Source organism: Poecilia latipinna, unplaced genomic scaffold (genome assembly GCF_001443285.1).
Source record: "Poecilia latipinna isolate Pla-1442-1.1 unplaced genomic scaffold, P_latipinna-1.0 Scaffold1166, whole genome shotgun sequence".
NCBI classification, from domain to species: domain Eukaryota; kingdom Metazoa; phylum Chordata; class Actinopteri; order Cyprinodontiformes; family Poeciliidae; genus Poecilia; species Poecilia latipinna.
This window is the reverse complement of record NW_015113782.1, coordinates 157,511-177,723: the sequence shown is the minus strand read 5'-3', so window position 1 is coordinate 177,723 and position 20,213 is coordinate 157,511. Positions and strand designations below refer to the sequence as shown.

Genomic DNA, 20,213 nt, shown 5'->3' with positions numbered 1-20,213 from the left:
TCATTGGGCTGCAGGACTGAGATCCTCAGGAGGTCATTTATCCTCAGACCATCAGAATACATAACACCAACAGTCGGTTAGGCTAAGAGCCTGGCTGAGTGGATTATACTGTCTGTGGCATGTTGCACATCTGGTAGTTTGGGTGACTGTACACTATGGTACATTTTATTTTGTCTTTACTGTATTTTGTGTTAATTGGACAAAATAATTTTCCTGCAGGGATCAATAAAATAATCTTGACATTTGAAAACAACTAAACTGTGACAGTAGTTAGACTCCCTTTCTACTTTGTTACTCCTAACACCATCACCACAGGAACAATACAAGTAGCTCCTGTATCAATGTATTAATGATTTGGTCTTTGCCAGGTTTTAAATTTTATTACCCTAGTAATTAACCGATGAAGCCAAAATGAAAGTTTGAAAATAAAAAACTAGGCACACCCTCTAAGCCAGGGGTGTCCAAAGTCGGTCTTCGAGGGCCAGCATCCTGGATGTTTTAGTTCTCTCCTTGGTTTAACACACCTGCATCAAATGATGGCTCGTTAGAAGGCCTAAGGAGAACATTGACTTGCTGAGGAGGTTGTTACAACCACTAGGGAGAGAACTTTAGTTTAACATGCAGGTTGCCGGCCCTCGAGGACCTACTTTGGGCAACCATGCTCTAAACATCTACTGTATATGTTTAGAGCATATAGATGTTCTAAACATCTATATGTTCAAAACCCTAGAATTTAAAGAGGGTGGTGTTTGAGTTGGGAGACGGCTCACTGCCCATGGCGGCATTTTGTCAAGGGGCAACACAAGCTATTAAGAAAACATAAATAACCACAGTCATTATTCTGTTGATATGATGAATCTAGAAATGTCAAGCTTTACAATAACATTCACAGTGAAAGAGAGACTGTACCGGCTGCTTTGTCTTCCTAAATGCTAAGTTGAGGCTGCGGATGGTGCGGGGGAGAGCTGCGCAGAGAGCAGCTCAAATGGCAGTCCTTCAATTCTATGTTAAGTCACTTGACTTTAACTCCTTTTTGGACTAAATATATGTCGTCAAGAAAAACTGAAGGCATCAGGAACAACACTGGAGAGTGAGTTCAGTGGGACACAATCACAATACTCATCTGATCCATTACAGATGTGAAGGCGGAGTTTATTTCACAGAACTATGGATAAATGCTTATAGTTAAATAACTTGAGACTTCCCTACGTGGCAAGTTTGCTCCAATGTAGAATTGGCTGTATTTGACTAAAAATGCATACAGATACACTGGATCATAAAAACATTCACTTTGTCCAAGAGTGAAGAACTGTTCAGTTTCTGCTATAACACACAACAGCTCAAAGGCTTCCTTTGACATTATGGCCCATTACTGGGACCAAAATTAAGACTATTGCAAACCCAGTAGTGTCTACTTCCTTGTCGCAGGTATAACAGGTTTGGTACAGTGTGTGATGTCGAGCCACCACACTGCAGGAGCAGGAGCAACACACCACACATGAACTGATTTCACTCAACAACATTCAGATGTCAGACGGGAAATCTCGCACAACCTTTCGAGACCAAACATGAGTTCAGAGTAAACAAACATGGCTGACTGGGAAGAAGCAACGGCGATGGATTGTTTATCAGAGAAAAAAAATATACAAAAAAACTAATTTCTGACATCCACTGGTCTTTCTGGATTTGTCATCTTTATTTAGGATTCCATGTTTCCGTAGCCTCGCATTCTGAGTGGTTCCATGTCACATTCAACAGGCTGCGTTCTGGTTTCAAATTCAAAAATACTTTATTAATCCCAAAGGGAAATTAAATGTTGTTGTAACTCATTAATTTAGATTCTTCAGCGTTATTGAAGACAGTGCTGGCTGTTGTTTGTCCTCAGGGAACATCACACACATCGGGCCAAGACAATCCAACATGTTGAATATTCCTGATTTTAGTTTGGAGCGATTCCAACATCCTTCCAAATGGACTCTATTCACTCTTAGCACACCACACAAGGTAGGAATACCTCTTATTAATCAGGTAGTACTTATTGTCAGAAAGGGGAAATTGGGACAAAAATCAACATAAAAATCTTCCTGTGTGAACTGCTACTGAAATGAGTAGTCTCCTTCTCATTTCCGTAGCAGGCTTTGGAATGGATGTCATCTCCTGTGACAAGGAATAGCCACCGCTGGGTGGGCAATAGTCTCCGTTTTGGCTCTTAATACCGTGAAACAGGGTCAAGAAACGGTACAATGGGAAAACCGAAGGCAGCTTGACAAGTTCATGATGCCAAGAAAGGCCAAACATTGTAAGGAGTGATGTCTTTAAGCTCACAGTATTTTCTTCTTTCTCCATTGCTTAACCCTGAAGAACCTTGATTTTGCAAACATCGTCAACCAAAGCTTTGCTTCCCACAGGTGGGGTGGCATCAATGTAAGACTTTCAATGCACGTTCACATGTATAAAACAATAACAAAAACCTTCCCTTTGTTCAAGATATGTGTAATATTTCCAAGAAAGCTCAAGTGGCCCAGAAGAACAACGGAGTTCTCTGTAGCTGCTGGTACAGTCCAGGTGAAAATGCACATTAGTTCCTTTTCTTTCAGCAAGTGAGTGAGTCAGAGTTCATTGTAAATGAATAAACTGGTGGCTCAGTACTCAACAGTCACTGCTTTGGTTTTGAGGTATTCCAAGAGGGCGTCCTCTCCTGTGGACAAGACAGAAATACTTTAGGACTTTTTCAACCCGAGGTTCATGAATAGATTCAGCAACTCTACCCTTGTCTCTGTGAGAGTACATGGGGTTTGTTAAAGTATAAAAGCTAATGACGGCTACTTGTTTTTTTTTTTTTTTATTATTATTATTATATTTCACCAAGTAGCACATTTTTTTACTGACCAAGGTCTTTGCCGAAGCCCGACTGCTTGAAGCCTCCAAAAGGCGAGGCGACATCGGTCTTGTTGTAGGTGTTTACGAATACGGTTCCAGCCTCCAGTCGCTCGCTGACATACATGGCTTTGCTGATGTCCTGTGTGAACACGCCTGAGGCCAGGCCATACTCTGTGCCATTGGCTCTCTGAAGCACACCGTCCACATCGCTGTGTCAGATGGAGGAGAGGAAAGAAGGAGTCAGACTTCGGTTAACTCAAACCATACAGTAATTGCAAAGATTAATCCTCCTCCCCTTTAACTTACCCATCTTTGAATTTGGACACAACCATGACAGGACCGAAGGACTCTTCTTTAGCAATGAACATGTGGTCCTCTACATCAGTGAACACAGTGGGCTCCATGAAGAAACCTGGAGGACAAGGAGGAACAGACTTGAACTAAGCTATTACCTCTGGCTTGATCATGTCTTAACCACTCCTCAACAATCCAGGATGAGGAGTTTTAACTCTGAAACAGAAGTCACAACATGTTTTAATACTATGTACGAGTTACAAAAACAGTTGCCAGCAAAAGTCTGATTTGCCCAACTGTCTGTTCTGGCATAAGATCCATCAGGAAAGCCAGTAAAATGTGTGCTGTACCTGGCCTGTCGACTTGTTTGCCTCCATACACCAGTGTGGCTCCCTCCTTCACTCCTGTCTCGCAGTACTCCAGCAGTTTGTCCAGGTGAGCTTTGTGGTTTTGGGGACCGTGGTCTGTGGAGCGGTCCAGAGGGTCTCCAATCTTCATCTTCTTGATCTCCTCTACCTAAGAGAGTTTAAAGACACAAAAAGACCAGCTTTAATATAAACAAATTAATTACACATGTTCTGTTTATTTTATACATAATAGACTCCATGGTGAATCTGTATTTGAAAGCTACTTTCTTGTACTGACATACCCACAGACAAGCTGCTACAGTGGACTCTGGTGTAGCGCTCCATACACTGACCTCTACTGGCGGAGAAGTGTAAGTTCATAGTAAAAGTTTTCAAATGTACAGTACATGGCTGCTGCAAACAAACATCTATGTGACCCTGTTACCCTACCAGGTAACAGTTATTGGTAACATCGACTAAAATCTATTAACTAATATAACAGCTGGATGTTTTAGAGAACTGATCTGATGTTGGGAGGAAGTCATTCATTTGTTAAGGCGGCCATCATACATCACTGGATACTTTAAGTGACTTTTTACTAATTCTGGTATTATAATGTCCTTGAAAATACTTCAACAGTAACTGTTTCTATTGCGCGGTTTGTTTTGGCCAAATCAACTGACCTGTACCACTTCACCTGTAGGTCCACTGGACCCTGATACAGTACTGGCATCACACTCCGTTGATTGGGGGACAGAAAAACGTCACTGCTTGTGACAAGAACAAGACACACTAGAGAGTCACGTAAAGCTGAGTTGGGTGTTTGGGTTTAACCCTGTCTGCCCAGTGAGAGTTCAACTGGAGGTGAAAACGCTGTCGGACCATGAAACGCCGTACTGAACCGCACCAATCCATGCCACACTGCTCAGTCAAAAAGAGGCAATAAAGCCCCACATCAGGGGTGGGCAACTCTAGACCTTGATGGACCGAGTCTTGCGACTTTTAGATGCGTCTCTACTTCAATATCCTCAAATAATGAGGTCATTAGCAGGACTCTGGAGAAGTTGACTGCACTTAGAAGGTGATTCATTTATTTGAGTGAAGTGTGTTGGACCAGGGAAACATCTGGGTTGCAGGACACTGGTCCTCGATGACTGGGATTGTCCACCTCTGCCCTACAGTTACTGGGGCTAATTAAGTCAGTTCTCAGGGACAGGAGTCCTGCTGCTGTCTTAAGTCCAACACACTAGAATCAAATGGCTAAATTTCCTCCTTCGAATGCAGTCAGGTTCTACAAAGTTCTGTTTATGACATGATGTCTGATTTAGGTGTGCTAAGAAGCAGAATCATCTGAAAGTTGCTAAGAAGCAGAATCATCTGAAAGTTGCTAAGAAGCAGAATCATCTGAAAGTTGCTAAGAAGCAGAATCATCTGAAAGTTGCAGGACACCAGCCTTCAACGGAAGCTCCGACTTGCCTATGAATGCCTCTCAGCAAATGAAGGATTATGGTTCCCAGTCTCTGTCCTCAAAGGCTGGTCTCCAATCTATCCCAAACCATGAAATGATTGGTTTATTACCCGGCCTCTGCAGAATTTGGCGACAGCGACGGGTGTGAAAGGAAGCATTCCTTTACTGCACAGCTTGTCAGTGTTGAGGTATACTCACCACTCGGCTGATGTACTCATCATGGATGGACTCCTCCACAAACAGGCGTCCAGCAGCAATGCAGTTCTCCCCTTTGTTGAAAAACACTGAGCTCATGCCCTGCAGAAAGCACACGGGTTATGGAATGGGTCATGTTGGACTCAATTAAACTGAACCCGTTGATGATTCTTCTAAATTTTTTTCTGAATTAGATAGGAAAACAAGTTCTGTAATTTCTACTTTGCTAGTAGCTAAGACGTTTGGATTAGTAATGTTTCCCTGGGTTATACTTGAGGCCAGCAGCCAGACTTCAAAATGAGAAGCAGAAGAGAACATGCTACTTTAAGTAGACAAGTGGAAATAAGCTAAAACACTTTGGGTCTAAACATACACATATGTGATGTAACAGCAATAAATAAAAGCCTTTTCAGTCCTTCCAACAGAAATGTAAAGATGTTGCGTTTGCTAAACTCACCACGGACTTTAACTAGAACTGTGAGCTACAGTCTGATGAGACAAAGGTTGAGCTTCAGTGTTCCTAGGACTGGAACTTTTCTTGCTTTTTTAACACTTTTCCAAACCTTAAAAACTTAAATCAGACCTAAACTTTGTAAGAAGCCAAATTTTAAACATAAATGTAGTAGACTTTGGCAGTGAACTATAGTAAGTATCAGGATGATAATCACAACATCACCTTCATGTAATATTCTAAAAATAAACTACATATAGTACCACTGGCAAAGACATCGGATTTTACCTCATTGAAACAAAATATTCAGAAAGAGGTTAAGTTTTTCTTTGTTGTTTTTTTTTCTTTTAGACAGAAAAGTGTCTTTATCCATAATCACCGTTTTACCAGAGTTCCTCCAACTCATTTCTCTTCATCTTAAAATGGAAAATACTGAAGTTTGCGATTTCTGAATAGTAGGAAGGGAAGGAACTAACGGCAGATGGGAAGGAGGAAGAACTTAAGAAAGAAATGGAGGTAGAAAAACAAAAATGGAAAGACAAATAGAAGAAAATACCCTGGACTGCATTGGAATCCACTTGTGTTAAAAAAAGCTACCAAACTAAAAAGCCTCGTTTCCAGATGGATGTTCTCTCACCATGCGAACCGCCTTGTCCATGTCGCAGTCGCTGAAGATGATGAGGGGAGATTTTCCCCCCAGCTCCAGAGAAACCTTCTTCAGGTTGCTAAGCGCACAGCTGCAGGGAGGAACCGTGGAGAGAAACCGTGAGGAAGGCAACATGCTGATGAAATCAGTGAGCCAGCCTCCCCTCTTACCTCTTCATGATCTGTTTGCCGATTGGAGTGGAGCCGGTGAAGCCCAGCTTGCGGATGTCCAGGTGGTCAGAGAGTCTCTGACCCACCATGCCACCTGGAAGAGAAAACAACCAATCAGAGTGACGCTCCTTCATGTAATCCATTCTGATTTGCTGTTTATGCATCAATGCTAATTTTACCTGAGCCTGGCAGTATATTGATGACTCCTTTTGGGATTCTGGCTTTCACAGAAAGCTCAGCAAACTTCAGAGCGGTCAGAGGAGTTACCTGGAAACATGGCAGAGGTGCAGTTAATGGATACTATAAACCTGCAAAATACAAAACTTTAATTGGCTCCTGCTCATTCAGAGGTCCTCATATGTCGAACAGTTTACCATTGCATATGCAGCTTAATGACTATTTAATGTATTCTTTCTGAAACTGAAACAGGAAAGAATCCAGAGGATGAAATGTCTGCACCTGAGCAGGTTTAAGGACCAGCGTGTTTCCAGCTGCCAGACAGGCTGCGCTCTTCCAGGCCAGCATCATCAGAGGGTAGTTCCATGGAATAACTATGGCACAAACTCTAGTATATAGAAAATAAAAAAGAAAAACATAGTGAAATACATCTTCACAACAGAAACCGAGTCAGCGTTGGTCAGGCTCTACCCAAGAGGTTCTTTCTTGGTGAAGGTCAGATTCCGGTTGGGTCTGGCTTGGTTGATGGGGATCGTCTTGCCCTGCAGCAAACAGAACCGCATCATAGTGTCTCTTCTAGTCTGAGACCAGAGTAGCGTGTCCGTAACAGTTGTTAGCTTGCCTGGATTTTGTCACACCAGCCTGCAAAGTAGCGGAACGTCTGTATGGACATGCCCACGTGTGTCTTCAGGGCGAGCGTGTAAACGGCTCCTGAGTCAATGGACTCAATAGTGGCCAGCTCCTCCTGGTGTTCCTCCATCAGGTCAGCAAGCCTGAAGGGAGAAAAGGAAGTAAAGGTCAAAGGTCAGCTACCATCATTGTATTTGGGTGGGTGATGAATAACTATAAGTAGAACCACAGAAGGACATTTTAAAATTTGAAGCTGGGACGCACCAAAAATTATTTAAATAATCCAGTTTATTGTGCTTAAAAAAAATCTGAATCAGCAGGTTGGAGATTTAAACCTCTGGTCACCGCTTCTCTGAAAAATACTGGATAACTTTATATGTTTATTAAAACAGAAGATGTACATAAACATGTAGAAATGATTGGACTAAATGTAAAACTGAAAAATAATGTACGTTTGCATTCCAAAAAATGTAGGTAAATGGCCTGCTAAGACAAAAACGGAGGAGCAAAAAAATAATGCATAGAGATTGTTCTGACTTCCAGTAGGAGGAGCTACTTACTTATAGAGCAGACTTCCTCTGTCTCTGGGGTTCATCCTGCCCCACGGCCCAGAATCAAAAGCTTCTTTAGCAGCAGCCACGGCCCGGTCCACGTCTGCCACTGACGCATACGACACCTTACAGATCACCTGCAGAGGAAACAGTCGGATGATGTGGATGGATGGATGGATGGATGGATGGATGGATGGATGGATGGATGGATGGATGGATGGATGGATGGATGGATGGATGGATGGATGGATGCACTTACAGATCCATCGGTTGGATTAATGGTGTCGTAGCTCTTGCCATTTTCTGCATCCTCAAACTTTCCGTCGATGAAGCACTGGTACGGCATGTTCACCGTCATGTTGTTCACTTCTCTGGTTGCCTACGAAGATGAAGAGGAAACAGAAAGACGAAGGTTTCACCTGACTTCCAGATCTTCGCTCTGTTTCCGTCAGACCGTCAGACTCACGTAGTCGACGACCAGCTCCTCCTCCTGGTCCTCCCCTCGGAGCTTGCGGACGAACATCTGGATGAAGTCGTGGAAGGTGGTGGCCATGTACACGTCCTCGTTTTGCAGCTGGACGCCTGCACACTTCTGCTTGACCTCCTCCACTAACCTGCAGACGGAAAGGACGCCTCGTCATTGGTCCGAACCGCAGCCACACAAAAACTGACAGAACTCCTGCATGTTGGGGCCACTGCTGCTGGTTCATCGAGAAATAGAATTCTAGAATGTATTCAGATGATTCTAATCATTTCTTTAAAAAAACGTTTCCAGCTTCATGGAATTTGGCGAGCCCACATCGGCGTCAAAATTGTAATTGTTTGCTGAAACTAAATATTACTTTGAATCTGTTCAGGAAACTTGGATTAGCCTCAGTCAGAGAGCAACTGGATGACAAATCAGAGTGGTTGGATGTTACGGCGTTAAAGGACCAGCTGCATGGATTTTATTTTTTATCTCTTTACCGTATAAGATGTGACAGATTCCAGCCCAACACTGGACCTTCTGTCTCACCTAACAACGTCCATGGAAGCGGCTCCGGACTTGAAGAAGTCTGTCGTTTCCTCGATGGCGCCCACATTGCTGAGGATTCCCTTCCAGATGTTCTTTGAATAAACAACAAAAACTGTTTATTTTTTCTTCAGTCTAGTCTATGCACCAAAAGGTCACAGTGGTAACCTAACGGCATGTTGTGCTTGCCCTGATTTCCTCAGCCATCTTCTTCTCATCGTCAGTCAGCTCCACACTGGAGCTTTCTCCTGAGGAGAAGTACTTGGAAGCAGGAATCATCTTTCCGTCTTCAAACTGCAGATTCTTCACCAGGAGCTGCCGGTCAAACAACAGCCAGGTTAAAAGTACGGCGGCGAGATCACGCCAACACATCAGAGTTTGTTTGAACAAGCGGCCGTATCTGCTGCTGTTTGCTCTGGATGCTTGTTTAGAGTTGTGAGGAAGGAGAACTCACGGCGTTCCCGTCGGTTCCGTACAGAACCAGCCCGGACTTGGTGACGAGGCCGGGTTGGGAAGCCCCATCGATTTCCAGGGCCTGACCGGCAGGTACCGAGCCCCCCAACATAGACGAGCCGTAAAGGGTCACAGGCTGCAGAAAGGCACAGATAAGCAGTTTGTAAAAGTATTCACACCCACAAGACTTTTTCATGCATCTTTTTCAACAAACCTCGGCATTTGGTTTTATGTGACAGACCAACATGTTGATGCACAACTTTGTGTTGGTTTTTTGTTGCATTTTTTTAACAAATAAAAATCAGGAATGTGTAGCATGATTTGACACCTCCAAATAAAACAACCAGGAGAAAGCAGTCCATCTGCGTGTCATTTAATCTCAGCAGATTTGTGTGTTTTTTGTAGAAATTCTCATTGGTGGAGCTGCACAATAGAGATGGCAATAATGGTAACCATAGAAATGGTGACATCAGTTACCATATTTGCTTTTCCTCTCTTTCCCATCTACTCTTCCATCACTTTTTACTTTTACCATTTTGGAAATATCTAAACTAATGACACATTGAATATATTAGCCAATAATTACTGGTCTCCAAACAGCCCCATGTGACATGAACATTTCACACACTGATATTGCAATGCTGATGCTGATGCTGATGCTGATGATGATGATGATGGTATACTGCCAGTAGGCAGTATGTGGTGCCGGGGGTGAAGGTTCACCTTCCAGCAGGATAGCAACCCTAAGACTACAGTCCGAGCTACAATGACATTGTTAAAATCAAAGCACAGTCGTGTGTTAGAATCGACCAAAGTTCAAACCCAAACCCACATCAAACTCCTGTAGACTTACACCAACAGAGTTGTTGCTGTGTTTTCAGTGAAAATTGGTTCATCAAAGGATTGATTCAGCCTTCAGGGGTGTCCAAACTTTTTGGAACATGAGCCAGAGTCCCAAAGTTGAAAGTACTCAGGGGCCATATTGTTTCTCCAACAAATCATTTTGTTATGAACTTTTTTATCTGGTCGTCTTAATTAAAGTCAGACAGTTTCCCAATGTTTTAAGATTTTTTTTAGTGTATTTGGTCTAGTGCACTTTAGTTTATTCTGTTATGTCAAACTTTGTTTTATTTCAATCAATCAAACAATCAATCAAGCAATCAATTTTAGCTATAAAGAATCCTTCATGTTGGAGGCAGCTCACTGGATTGCTCATATTCTTTGCTTTATTTCTTAATAAAATAATAATCAAAATGCATTTTGATTCGTTCTTGATTGACTCAGTGTTTCACTTTAGATAAGACTTATTTATTTCCTCAACAATTCCAAACAACAAAAATTAGAACTTTTTTCAAAGAACCTCTTGTCCAAGTTTAATAGTAGAACTAATGTGCTCTAGTCCTTTATTTTTCCTGTAAAATTTCACTGAATATTTGTAGCTGTACTTACTATGACATTAGACTGAAACAGAAACGTAGCTATTATAAAAAATACACTTTCCATTAAAGTAGAATTTCATTTTTCATTGAAATTGTCATGACTAAATGACTACAGTGGCCACAGGAGGGTCAAACTGGTAACATTCTTTTAAATGCAGCAGGGGCCGCATGAAATTGTTCCGAGGGCCACACTTTGGACAGATTTAGTCTATCCAATAAAACACATCAAATGTTGTGATTATAATGTGAGAAAATGTGAAAAACTCCAAAGGGTGTGCATACTTGTGTGAGACACTCTGACCAAACAACAGAAAGACCCTCAGGCTTTATTTACCATCTGCTCTGGTCTTTTTTTTTTGTTTTGTTTTTCATTGCACATGTGTTCCAGTAAACTCACCTGACCGTCGATGACAGTCCACGCTCCGGGGACTTTGTCATGGCCGCGGATCCAGTTGTGGATGGCCTCAGCTGGCTGGGCCCAGTCCACCTGGGAGACACGGGGAGAGGCCGGAGTCAGCACTGCTGAGCGCTCACTTTATTTTCCAAAGGGGGGACCTGTGAGGGAGCCAAAACAACCCAGTGCTGCCCCCAGGGGGCCACTCGGAGGAACGACAGGTGAAGGCCAATGCCTGTGCCGAGAATAGATCGGTGGAGCAAGCAGCCAGCGACGTTGCAAATCAGAACACGGTTAAGATCAGCTCCACCAATAGAAAAAACTAGAATGAAGCAGTCAGGAGCTGCTCTCACTCAGCTGTGTGAGCCGTGTAACAGTACCTGTCCACATGACTCTGAATCAGGCTCTTTTACTCTGAGCAGCCGGCCAACAGCTTGAACCTGATAAGTGCTGATGACTCTGGGAGCAAAAGCTGGAATGCAGGATGTAAAACTTGAGCTGGTTTAGTGTTTGATGGAAAATGACATCCACTAACTTGTCTTTAGAGTGCCGGATTTTCTTTAGACAGCATGTCATAGATAACTTTAACTCTACGGCAGGGGTCCCCAAACTACGGCCCGTGGGCCGAATCCAGCCCGCCTCCTCATTTAGTCCGGCCCCCTGAACAATACCAGAGAGCATTCAGTGTTTTTTTTCATATATATATGTGGATTTTTTTTCAACCACCAGGGGGGCTCTTGAGCAGATATGAAACTCAGTTTCCCTCAATGGAATATATACTAGTCAGTACCAGTCACTGTTTCACTCACGGTTTTTTTCCATTTGCATTCTGGGTAAAAATCTATCTACAAACGCGAATATGTCGTCGGCAGTAATCCAATCCCCCCCATTCCCCCCCTCGTCAACAAAACTTTTCTAAGGTTTCTTTCTCGAAAAACTAAGACCGGCCCTCGACCAGAAAAGGGAACAGTCATGTGGCCCTCGCAGGAAAAAGTTTGGGGACCTCTGCTCTACGGTTTGCTCTCACCCTGGAGTTGGATTTCTTCTGGATGCCCTCGTAACTCGCTCCTTCCTCTGTCTGGGGGATTCGAGGGGCCTTTCCATCAGCGATGAGCTGCACCGCCTCCACCTGACACAACAAGTAACAGTTGGTGGTATATGTCTGGGTGAAAGGGATTGTGCTGACATTCCGCTGGTTACCATGGCTTTGATGCCCTCTGGGAAGAGGAAGCGGTTGTACAGTGTGTCCACCGTGTCGTTGGGCTCTACGCTGCATTCCCTCTGCAGCAGAATGGGGCCTGTGTCCAGGCCGTCGTCGGCCCAGAACACGCTGAAGCCAGCTTTTTTGTCACCGTGAATAAGAGTCCTGGAGACATACAGAGATTTATGAGGGATTTGAAAAGCTAACATGTCATTTAGACAACTTCAACTTGCAGGAGACTCACAGACCCAAAAACCTTAAAAAGACAGTATTGTGTGTTTTCCAGGCATATAGGGACATTTCATAGCACAACCAAGTAACTAAGCCTTCAGTTGTTGTAAAAATACTATAATAGCTTGGAAGCTGGAGAACCTGGAGAATAACTCAAACAGTTTATGAAGCTCTATGAGGAAAAAAAGGTGATAAAACCATTGTACTTGATGCTTCATTGAACTATAATTAAAGTCCTTACTAAGGAGCTTGCCTTATATTATTCTAGGAAAGACACAAATTAAAGTTTAGGTATTGTCAGATTTTGTAAAAGTTAAGTGACGGGGCAAAAAATGTGAGATTTTAAAAAAAAAAGTCCCTGTTTTTATGGGAAACAAAGAACTCAGTTTAGCAGCTGGAAACATACAGTACTTGTTCATAATAAGTAATAACCAGGGAGGGGAACAGACAGGAAGAGATAAGAGAAGATTAGCTTGGAACTTTTACTTTCACTTACACATTGGAGAGCACTGGGGGTTTGTGCAATATGATTCAACAGAAAAGATGACAGTAAAGTGCGACAGGTGGTCTTAATCTTCCATATGGTCTTTCTTTCTCACCAGTTGATGGCAGAAGCTCCTCTGTGCAGCGGTAAGATGGACGGGTGGTAGATGATGGAGCCGTGCTGGGGATGGTCGATTACGTTCATGGGGATGAACTGGGAGCAGAAGGGCATGACGTTGAGCTCTGCGCCCACTGACTTGTACGCGTCCACCACGTCTGGGATAGGCTTCCCTTTGACGCGCCACCTTGGAAACTTGAACACGGGCGTCCCGTCCTTCTCCCCTGCCACAGCTAACAGTGAGGAGGAGATGTGAGAAGTGCAGGTTGGACAGGTCAGCACTTAGGGAATCAGACTCAGAACATTCACAAATTAATTTTACGCTTTAGAGGCTTTAATGAGATTTGTTGTTACTTTAAAGGGTTCTTTCATGTTAACACATAAAAGATTCTACGCTTTTCATACTATTTTTCATAGAAATTGCTGAGAATGCAGTTTGGGTATTTTAATACAAATTGCCAGTGGCCTGGATCTGTCTATAAGGCAAAGCCTAACCACACAATGGAGGACGGTCATTTTTGACTGCTTGTATCTGCATTATGTCTATGTTATGATTAATTGAGCAGAGCTGGAGAAGAAGCTCCAATGAGTCAGTCTACATTTCTTGTGAAGAAGTCACCAAGATCCTTAAAATCCTCTACTAGGGGCAAAAACGAACAACATCTTTCCTGTTTAGGGAAATGGCCTTAGAGTTGTTGGATCTGTATCTCACCCTGGTCACTTCATGATGGTCATAAGCTCAACAGCAGCACATCATCTGCATAAAGTCAAACATAAGACCAGGAGGTTCCCAAAGCAGACACCATCCTCTCTGAAAGTACGCTTTGAGATTCTGTCCATGAACAGCCTGAACAGGATGGGTGACCAGCTGTACAATCTGTACTGGGAGTGACTCAACTTTGTTCCAAGAAAATGGACACAAACATTTCTTTGGCTGCAAGAACTTGGTAGATCTTTAAAGCATTCTTAGCGCCCAATGTTCCCTCAGTGACCCCCATCACATCTCTCAGGAGGTAGACTGAAAAACCAAACTCCCTTGTTCCCCTCAGCAATACTACGACACAATCTGCTCCAGAGTTCTACAGCCAGAAAAGAAAAACAATGCTTTCATGTTCAAATAATGTTAAAGCCCTTAAAGAACTTTTGTTGATGAGATCATTAACTATACCAGAATGTTCTCAGACATAAAAAAACAACCTTTTTGGTTAGATTCCATTGGAGTGTTTGGAAAGGTTTCAAAAGATTCCAGCAAGAGGAAAGAAATGTGATTTAATGCTCTTCATAAAGAGGAACTAGCGGTTTCAGCCAGTTCAACATAATTTAGATAAGGTTCAATACCACTTAGAACCAGATCTGCCTGCTCTATGCAGATACACACAAGTGCGATAAACTATGACAAACCTGGCAGGAAGCAGCACCTCAGGCAGCATAAACAAGCTTGTTATATTGTACTTTATATGATATGGAGGTCAAAGGACTCAACAGCCAGACCTGAAAACTCTCAGGCCAGCAAATCCACAGAAACCAGAACAGAGCTGAAACAAAATCCAAACTCTACTCAGATTCTTCTGGGATATTTTCTAACCTGAATGTAAGATCTGGAAGTCTACAGCTTGCAAACGATTCATTGGTTTTTCATCTCTGTGCCTCTGCCAGCACAGACAATGGAATCACTCTGCCTTAGCTAAAACGGGATAAAGGCATGTCTTTGTTCCAGAGCACAGTGCAGTCAACTCACATCTACCTCAGCCACAGCCACCTCTGCTGACCCACAGCTGAGATCCACAACAAACTCTCTGGATAGTAAGGTTTTCACAGGGGTCCTCCCAGGAAGTCTAAAAATCTACCTAATGTTGTTGTTTTTTGTGGCTCCTGTATTTGGAATCATAATATGTTTCTTAAAAAATATTTTTACAGAAAAACAGAGTAACACTGTCCCCCACTTGTCTGAAGTTAGGCAATAATTAGCAATTAGAAAAATGTTCTTATTTTCAAAACATTTTAGCTTTTGAAGCTTTATTGTTTATTGTCAATTTATAATTTACCATTACAAGAAATGACTTTTTAACAAAGTCTCAGCTTGGCTTGGATAGCTGCTTTTTCTTAATTAATAGAATTGTCACTTGAAAATTGCATTTTGTGTTGTTTTTGATTCTTTTTGTCCAGTATGAAAGTTTTTCTGATGATCTAAAAACATTTTAAAGAAACACAAAAGACAAAAAAAGAGAAATATGTAAGGAGGCAAATAATGTTTCCTGAAATGAGCATATCCACAACCCAATTCTATTTTTTCACATTGTGAAGCATAATATTTACAAAAGGTTGTTCATTTTTCTTCAGTTTTTATGTTGTAAGAAATTTGCTCAAGACAGCAGCAAACCCAACTAGTTTAAACTGAAAGTTATTTTTTTGTGTTAACATTTGATTAAAGACCTGAAACTATTTTGCTTTGCTGAACAACCTTTTGTTGTTCATACTTTATTAATGTGTTGAAAATGTTTAAAAAATGAGGACCAGAAGATTAACATGTTTGCGTTAACTCTAAATTGCATCAAACAGCAACGATGTGCATAAAGTGACGACACAGAAAAAGAGCAGCAGTTAAATGGTTAACTTACCCAGGGGGTCGGCCTTGCCATCTTTGTCAGGAACTGTGAACACACCCACAACCTTGTGACCCTGCTTCCTCAGGTTACTGTACACCTCTTGACCAAACAGACTCTGACCAATAATGGCCAGTTTTAGCTTATTCTGGTAGTAATGCTAGAAAGAGAACAACACAGTCTGTTAGATTTAGTGAACCTCCAATGGTTTAAAAGACCTTTTCTTACACTCTCAACATTTACATGTAGTGTTTACACTCTTACACAGTACTTCTTGCTCATTGCTTATTAGTTTTTAAACCTGGGTGGGTATGTCCCGACTAAGTGGGAACAGTTCCTAATTCATGCACACCCTTTAGCAGTCTCATATAAGGAACAATTGGTCGAATTATCCTCATGTTTTATTAAAATCATAGTCGCTTGAAAAGTCACAAACATTTCTACAAGTTTGTGGGAACATGAATGTGGGCCAACTCCACACACATTTCAGGTTTACAACACGTGTGTGTATGGTTCACACGTCTGTTTAAAATGCACAAATATATGGATACTGTCCACACATATGTAAAGTTAACTAATATGTGAACACTTTCCACTGATATCAACTTTACAGAGATGTGCGTACTGCCTATATAAACATAAAGTTTACAAAGTACTCCATAAAGTGTAATGTTTACAAGAATGTAAACATTACAGAGTTGACGAATATGTGGGAACTGTCCCCACACCTATTTAGTAAAGTTTACACACGTACTTAATTTCCAAACATACTATTTGTACTTTACAAACTTGTGGGAACTATCAGCACATCTGTCTAAAGTTTATATGTGGTTACAGTCCATGTGTGTGTAAACCTACAGATTTCTGCAAACAATTTGCACGCCTACACACAGTTTACAAATCTGAGTACTTTTCACCAACATCAACTTTACAAGATATGGTCCCTGAAACTTTATACAACTAAGGACACACTATGCACCTGTGTAAAGTTTTCAAAGATGTGTGTATAGTTTCCACATTCACAAACTGACAAAGATAATGCCCTATTTTAAAGCCATATAGTTTCAGTCAGTAGGTATAAGAAAATAATTACGATAATGGTATCGGTTATCAGCCAAATGAGTTTTAGTATATCGGCATTATCGAATACTGACCAAAAATTCAATATCATGCATCTGGAATGTAAGAGTAAAAAAAGTAACGTTTACAAACTTGCGGGAACTATCAACACATCTGTGTAAAGTTTACGATCTTGCAAGTGCCTGTGTTTTTATGTTCTGCAGCAGGTATCACCTTGCAAGGGAACCGATTTTTACAAGCAGACTTTTCCCTCTGGGTGAACTTAGTAATTAGTAAAAAAAACCCTGGAAATTATCCCCTTAATTCAGGAATATTCAATCAAATCAAATCACACTGATGACGCTCTCAGATCGGCTCTGTGGCTGAAGGAGTCCAGAGAGTTCAAGTGCGCGTCTGGGGCCCCATCCGTCTGACAGGAGCTGCACATATGAGGACAGTGTCAGGTTTCCCAAGCTCCCTTTCATACATGGACGTGTCAAACGCGCTCTGCTGCTACATGGCGTTTCTGCACCGCTTCATGATGCATTCAAAGCAACTACGTACAGTAGCAACAGAGTGGCTTCTGACAAACTGGTTAAAGTACCAACAGTGAGGCTGCAGCAGAGGCGACAGAGAACCTCCAGCCCTGCCTGCAGGTGCGTTACTAAGCCGTTAATCGTGTGTTACACTGCGGAGCGCGTTTCATCCAACTCCCTCCGTCTTGCACAGTTTAAGATCGCCGACGTGAAATGTAAGGAAACAACGTGGCAAACTGTCACGCTGCAGAACCGTAATCCCGCAGCTCTAACTGGGCTGCTCACATCACCAGATGCACCAGTGTGACAGTCAGCCGGGATCCGAGCTGGAAGCTCGGTGTTACTCACGGAGGAGGTGGAGAATTTCCTTAAGACTTGAGTCGCTGTCCACAGCATGATGGCGGAGTTAGTGCATATAAAAATAGATGGAAGTATGAAGGGAATATGAGGGATCCGTTCCAGCCCGCTCTGGAGCTCTGAGCGCCGCCGCCACCTCTTTATGTGTGTGTGTGTGTGTGTGTGTGTGTGTGTGTGTGTGCGCCACCGTGCGCGCGCGGTGCCAGTGTGTGATGCGAGCGCAGAGCGGGCTGGTTGGAGGCAGTTACTGTCTGTTGTCGCGGTGTGGGCTTGACGCAGCCGGTTTATACCCGCCACGGCCACGGGGCGACACGACACGACACGGCACGTACTGTACGTGCGCGATCACGCTGCGCGTTCAATACCAGGGATGCTCCTCTCCAGTGGGAGTCATGCTGCTCAGCTCTTTATCTGAGTAAATACAGCAGTCAGATTAAATCCGAGCTTTAACTAGGCCACTCAGAAAGCAGACAGTCTTCGTCTGGATTTTCTGCTAGAGATTAGAATCAATTTGATAGAACAGAAACAAAGCCCGTAGCATCACATCGCCACCACCATGTTTGACTGGATGTTCCTTTCCTGAAATGCTGTTTGTTTTAAACCACTTGGTTTATCAAAAGTGAACGTTTGGTTTATCATGTTTTTGGTTGAGGCAGTTATTCCCTCTGGTTTCGCATGCTGTCCAAAGGGAGGATTTCCACTCTGACATTTTTACATTTGGACAGTTGAAATGATGGCATGGCAAAAAGTTTAGTTGTTTTTTTACAACAAGCTGATTTGGATCACAAAAGCTCAAATAATATGTGAACTGTGACCCCAAATGGCAGAGGAGTTGGAAAGGCTTCATGGATGCAGAGCAGGAAGAAGGAGGAAGTTCAGACCATCTCTGACTCCACTGTTGCTCTGCCTGGATTTTTTTACTATGGGATGTACAGAATTGGGCCACAGATTTAAGGAGGAGTGGCAAAACTCCTCTTTAAATTGTTGATTCCAACAATTGATGGATTCAACAATTCAATCCAGGAATATCTCACTGTGGAATATCATTTCTCTGCTGCCTGGAAATTGAGCTGTTAGCATGTCATGATGGTCATAGACAGCCACACAACTACAGTGTTCAGTCAGAGGCTTCTTCAGATTTGTTGAAAAATCGACTTTCTGCTCACAGCATTGCCATCCACAATGACAATATAATATGAGTTATTACATTTAATACTCCTTAGAGATGAATCAAGTATTTGAATGTGTGATTCTGCACTTCCCCAGTGGTCACTACAGTGGACAGCTATCTAAAAGCCATTTTCTTGTGCTTCTTGTGGATTTTTATGTTATAAATGCACACAGACCACTAAAGTGGACACTAATGCATCATAAAGTACACTATCAACTACTGGCCATCAGCTGCAAATGCAAGAAATAATTTGTGATAAATCCAATATGGCCAACAAACAAAAAAGTATGCCAACCGACCCGGTTCCTCCTTCTACTTTAGACGACTCTTGCAGGTAACATTTTTTTTTACATCAGATAACCCCTAAAGAACAATACTGACAACAACTTTGTATTTGGATAAAATTACAATTGATCACCTGAAAAACATAAATAAATTAAATTTTTTTCCTACCTTTTTTCATGCCAAATAAAAAATGGAAAAAAATCCTGACACAAAGGATTATAATTCATGCATGAAAGGGTTAATAAACAACCTCATTTGAAAACTGCTGCTTGTATTTACTCAGGTTATCCTTGAAGTTAACATTTTGTTTTATGATCCGAGACAAAAAAAAAAAAAAAAAAGTAAAAACAGAAGAAGTTTGTAATGGAGCGCTCAGCGTTTGCCCTTTCCGTTTTGTACCGTACAGACCGAGCTCTCAGGCTTTTGGACCGTTCACCTGCCAGAACTCCCACACAGAACAAACGGAACAAAAACACATCTGGCACCGTCTGAACTCAACTGCCCTGCACAGGTTCCTGAGGAGCAAAGGTTTGGGCGATCAGCTGACACCTGGCAGCGAAACAGAACCCCGTCTACATAATCACTCACTTTTTCTACTGAAGGAGAAATTAAATAAGCTCTGGCCTGCAGAACTTATCAGTTATTGATTTGCATTACTGATTGAACTTCTTGGCAAATGAAATGATAAAAACATTTGTAAAGTTTCTACAGTGGAGCCTCAACTAATTACAGAGCGGCTCCAGATCTAACAGTGCCTCACTAAATATAATGTTCCCCTCCTTTTTTTAGTGGAACATGGAGGCTTTAAACCTTTGATTTGGGGATGTGTCTATAAAGCTGGCACTTGGAAAGCTGATCAGATTTGATGGAAAGATGGACGCTGGAACTGGCAGAGCAAAAATGGAAGCGATTGGGTCAACACATAATCATGTGATAGAATGGCCCAGTCAAAGCCCAGAATTAAACCCAAATCAGAATATGTGCCAAGACTTGAAATTGGCTCATCAGAGTAACTTTCCATCCAATTAGTTTGAGGTTAAGGTCATTTTTAAAACACGGATA

At 42.2% G+C, this 20,213-nt stretch overlaps 1 protein-coding gene and 1 long non-coding RNA gene across 3 annotated transcripts; one reads left to right on the top strand and one right to left on the bottom strand.

Annotated features, from left to right (window-relative positions):
* Nucleotides 1-1,131: 1,131 nt before the first annotated feature.
* Nucleotides 1,132-17,945, bottom strand: aldh1l2 (aldehyde dehydrogenase 1 family, member L2). Of its 2 annotated transcripts, XR_001427523.1 has the most exons (24): nucleotides 17,687-17,945; nucleotides 15,759-15,903; nucleotides 13,139-13,373; nucleotides 12,308-12,473; nucleotides 12,135-12,236; nucleotides 11,111-11,200; nucleotides 9,276-9,410; nucleotides 9,011-9,136; nucleotides 8,825-8,916; nucleotides 8,276-8,423; nucleotides 8,069-8,188; nucleotides 7,819-7,946; nucleotides 7,251-7,401; nucleotides 7,100-7,170; nucleotides 6,911-7,016; nucleotides 6,631-6,718; nucleotides 6,452-6,545; nucleotides 6,273-6,372; nucleotides 5,188-5,286; nucleotides 3,525-3,690; nucleotides 3,187-3,292; nucleotides 2,890-3,089; nucleotides 2,217-2,698; nucleotides 1,132-2,154 (listed from the first exon to the last, which is right to left on the bottom strand). XR_001427523.1 is itself a non-coding variant. In XM_015053183.1 (23 exons), exons 1-23 carry the CDS (start codon nucleotides 17,732-17,734, stop codon nucleotides 2,643-2,645), a joined length of 2,772 nt encoding a protein of 923 aa, XP_014908669.1. In that variant the 5' UTR covers nucleotides 17,735-17,945; the 3' UTR covers nucleotides 1,132-2,642. The 2 variants fall into 2 exon arrangements, 1 of the variants encoding a protein (XP_014908669.1); XM_015053183.1 differs by having other exon boundaries at nucleotides 1,132-2,698.
* LOC106960207 (uncharacterized) lies at nucleotides 13,327-19,787 on the top strand. Its single transcript, XR_001427525.1, has 2 exons — nucleotides 13,327-13,414; nucleotides 19,558-19,787. It is a non-coding gene; the product is annotated as an uncharacterized LOC106960207 (long non-coding RNA).
* Nucleotides 19,788-20,213: the final 426 nt, after the last annotated feature.

Excerpts from the sequence above, each read along its gene's own strand:
- aldh1l2 (XM_015053183.1), bottom strand. The coding sequence starts at position 17,734 with ATGCTGTGGACAGCGACTCAAGTCTTAAGGAAATTCTCCACCTCCTCC. Across the intron at positions 9,411-11,110 it reads GGACTGTCATCGACGGTCAG|CCTGTGACCCTTTACGGCTC; the intron begins GTGAGTTTACTG and ends GCCTTTCTGCAG. Across the intron at positions 7,171-7,250 it reads GCTGGTGTGACAAAATCCAG|GGCAAGACGATCCCCATCAA; the intron begins GCAAGCTAACAA and ends TGTTTGCTGCAG.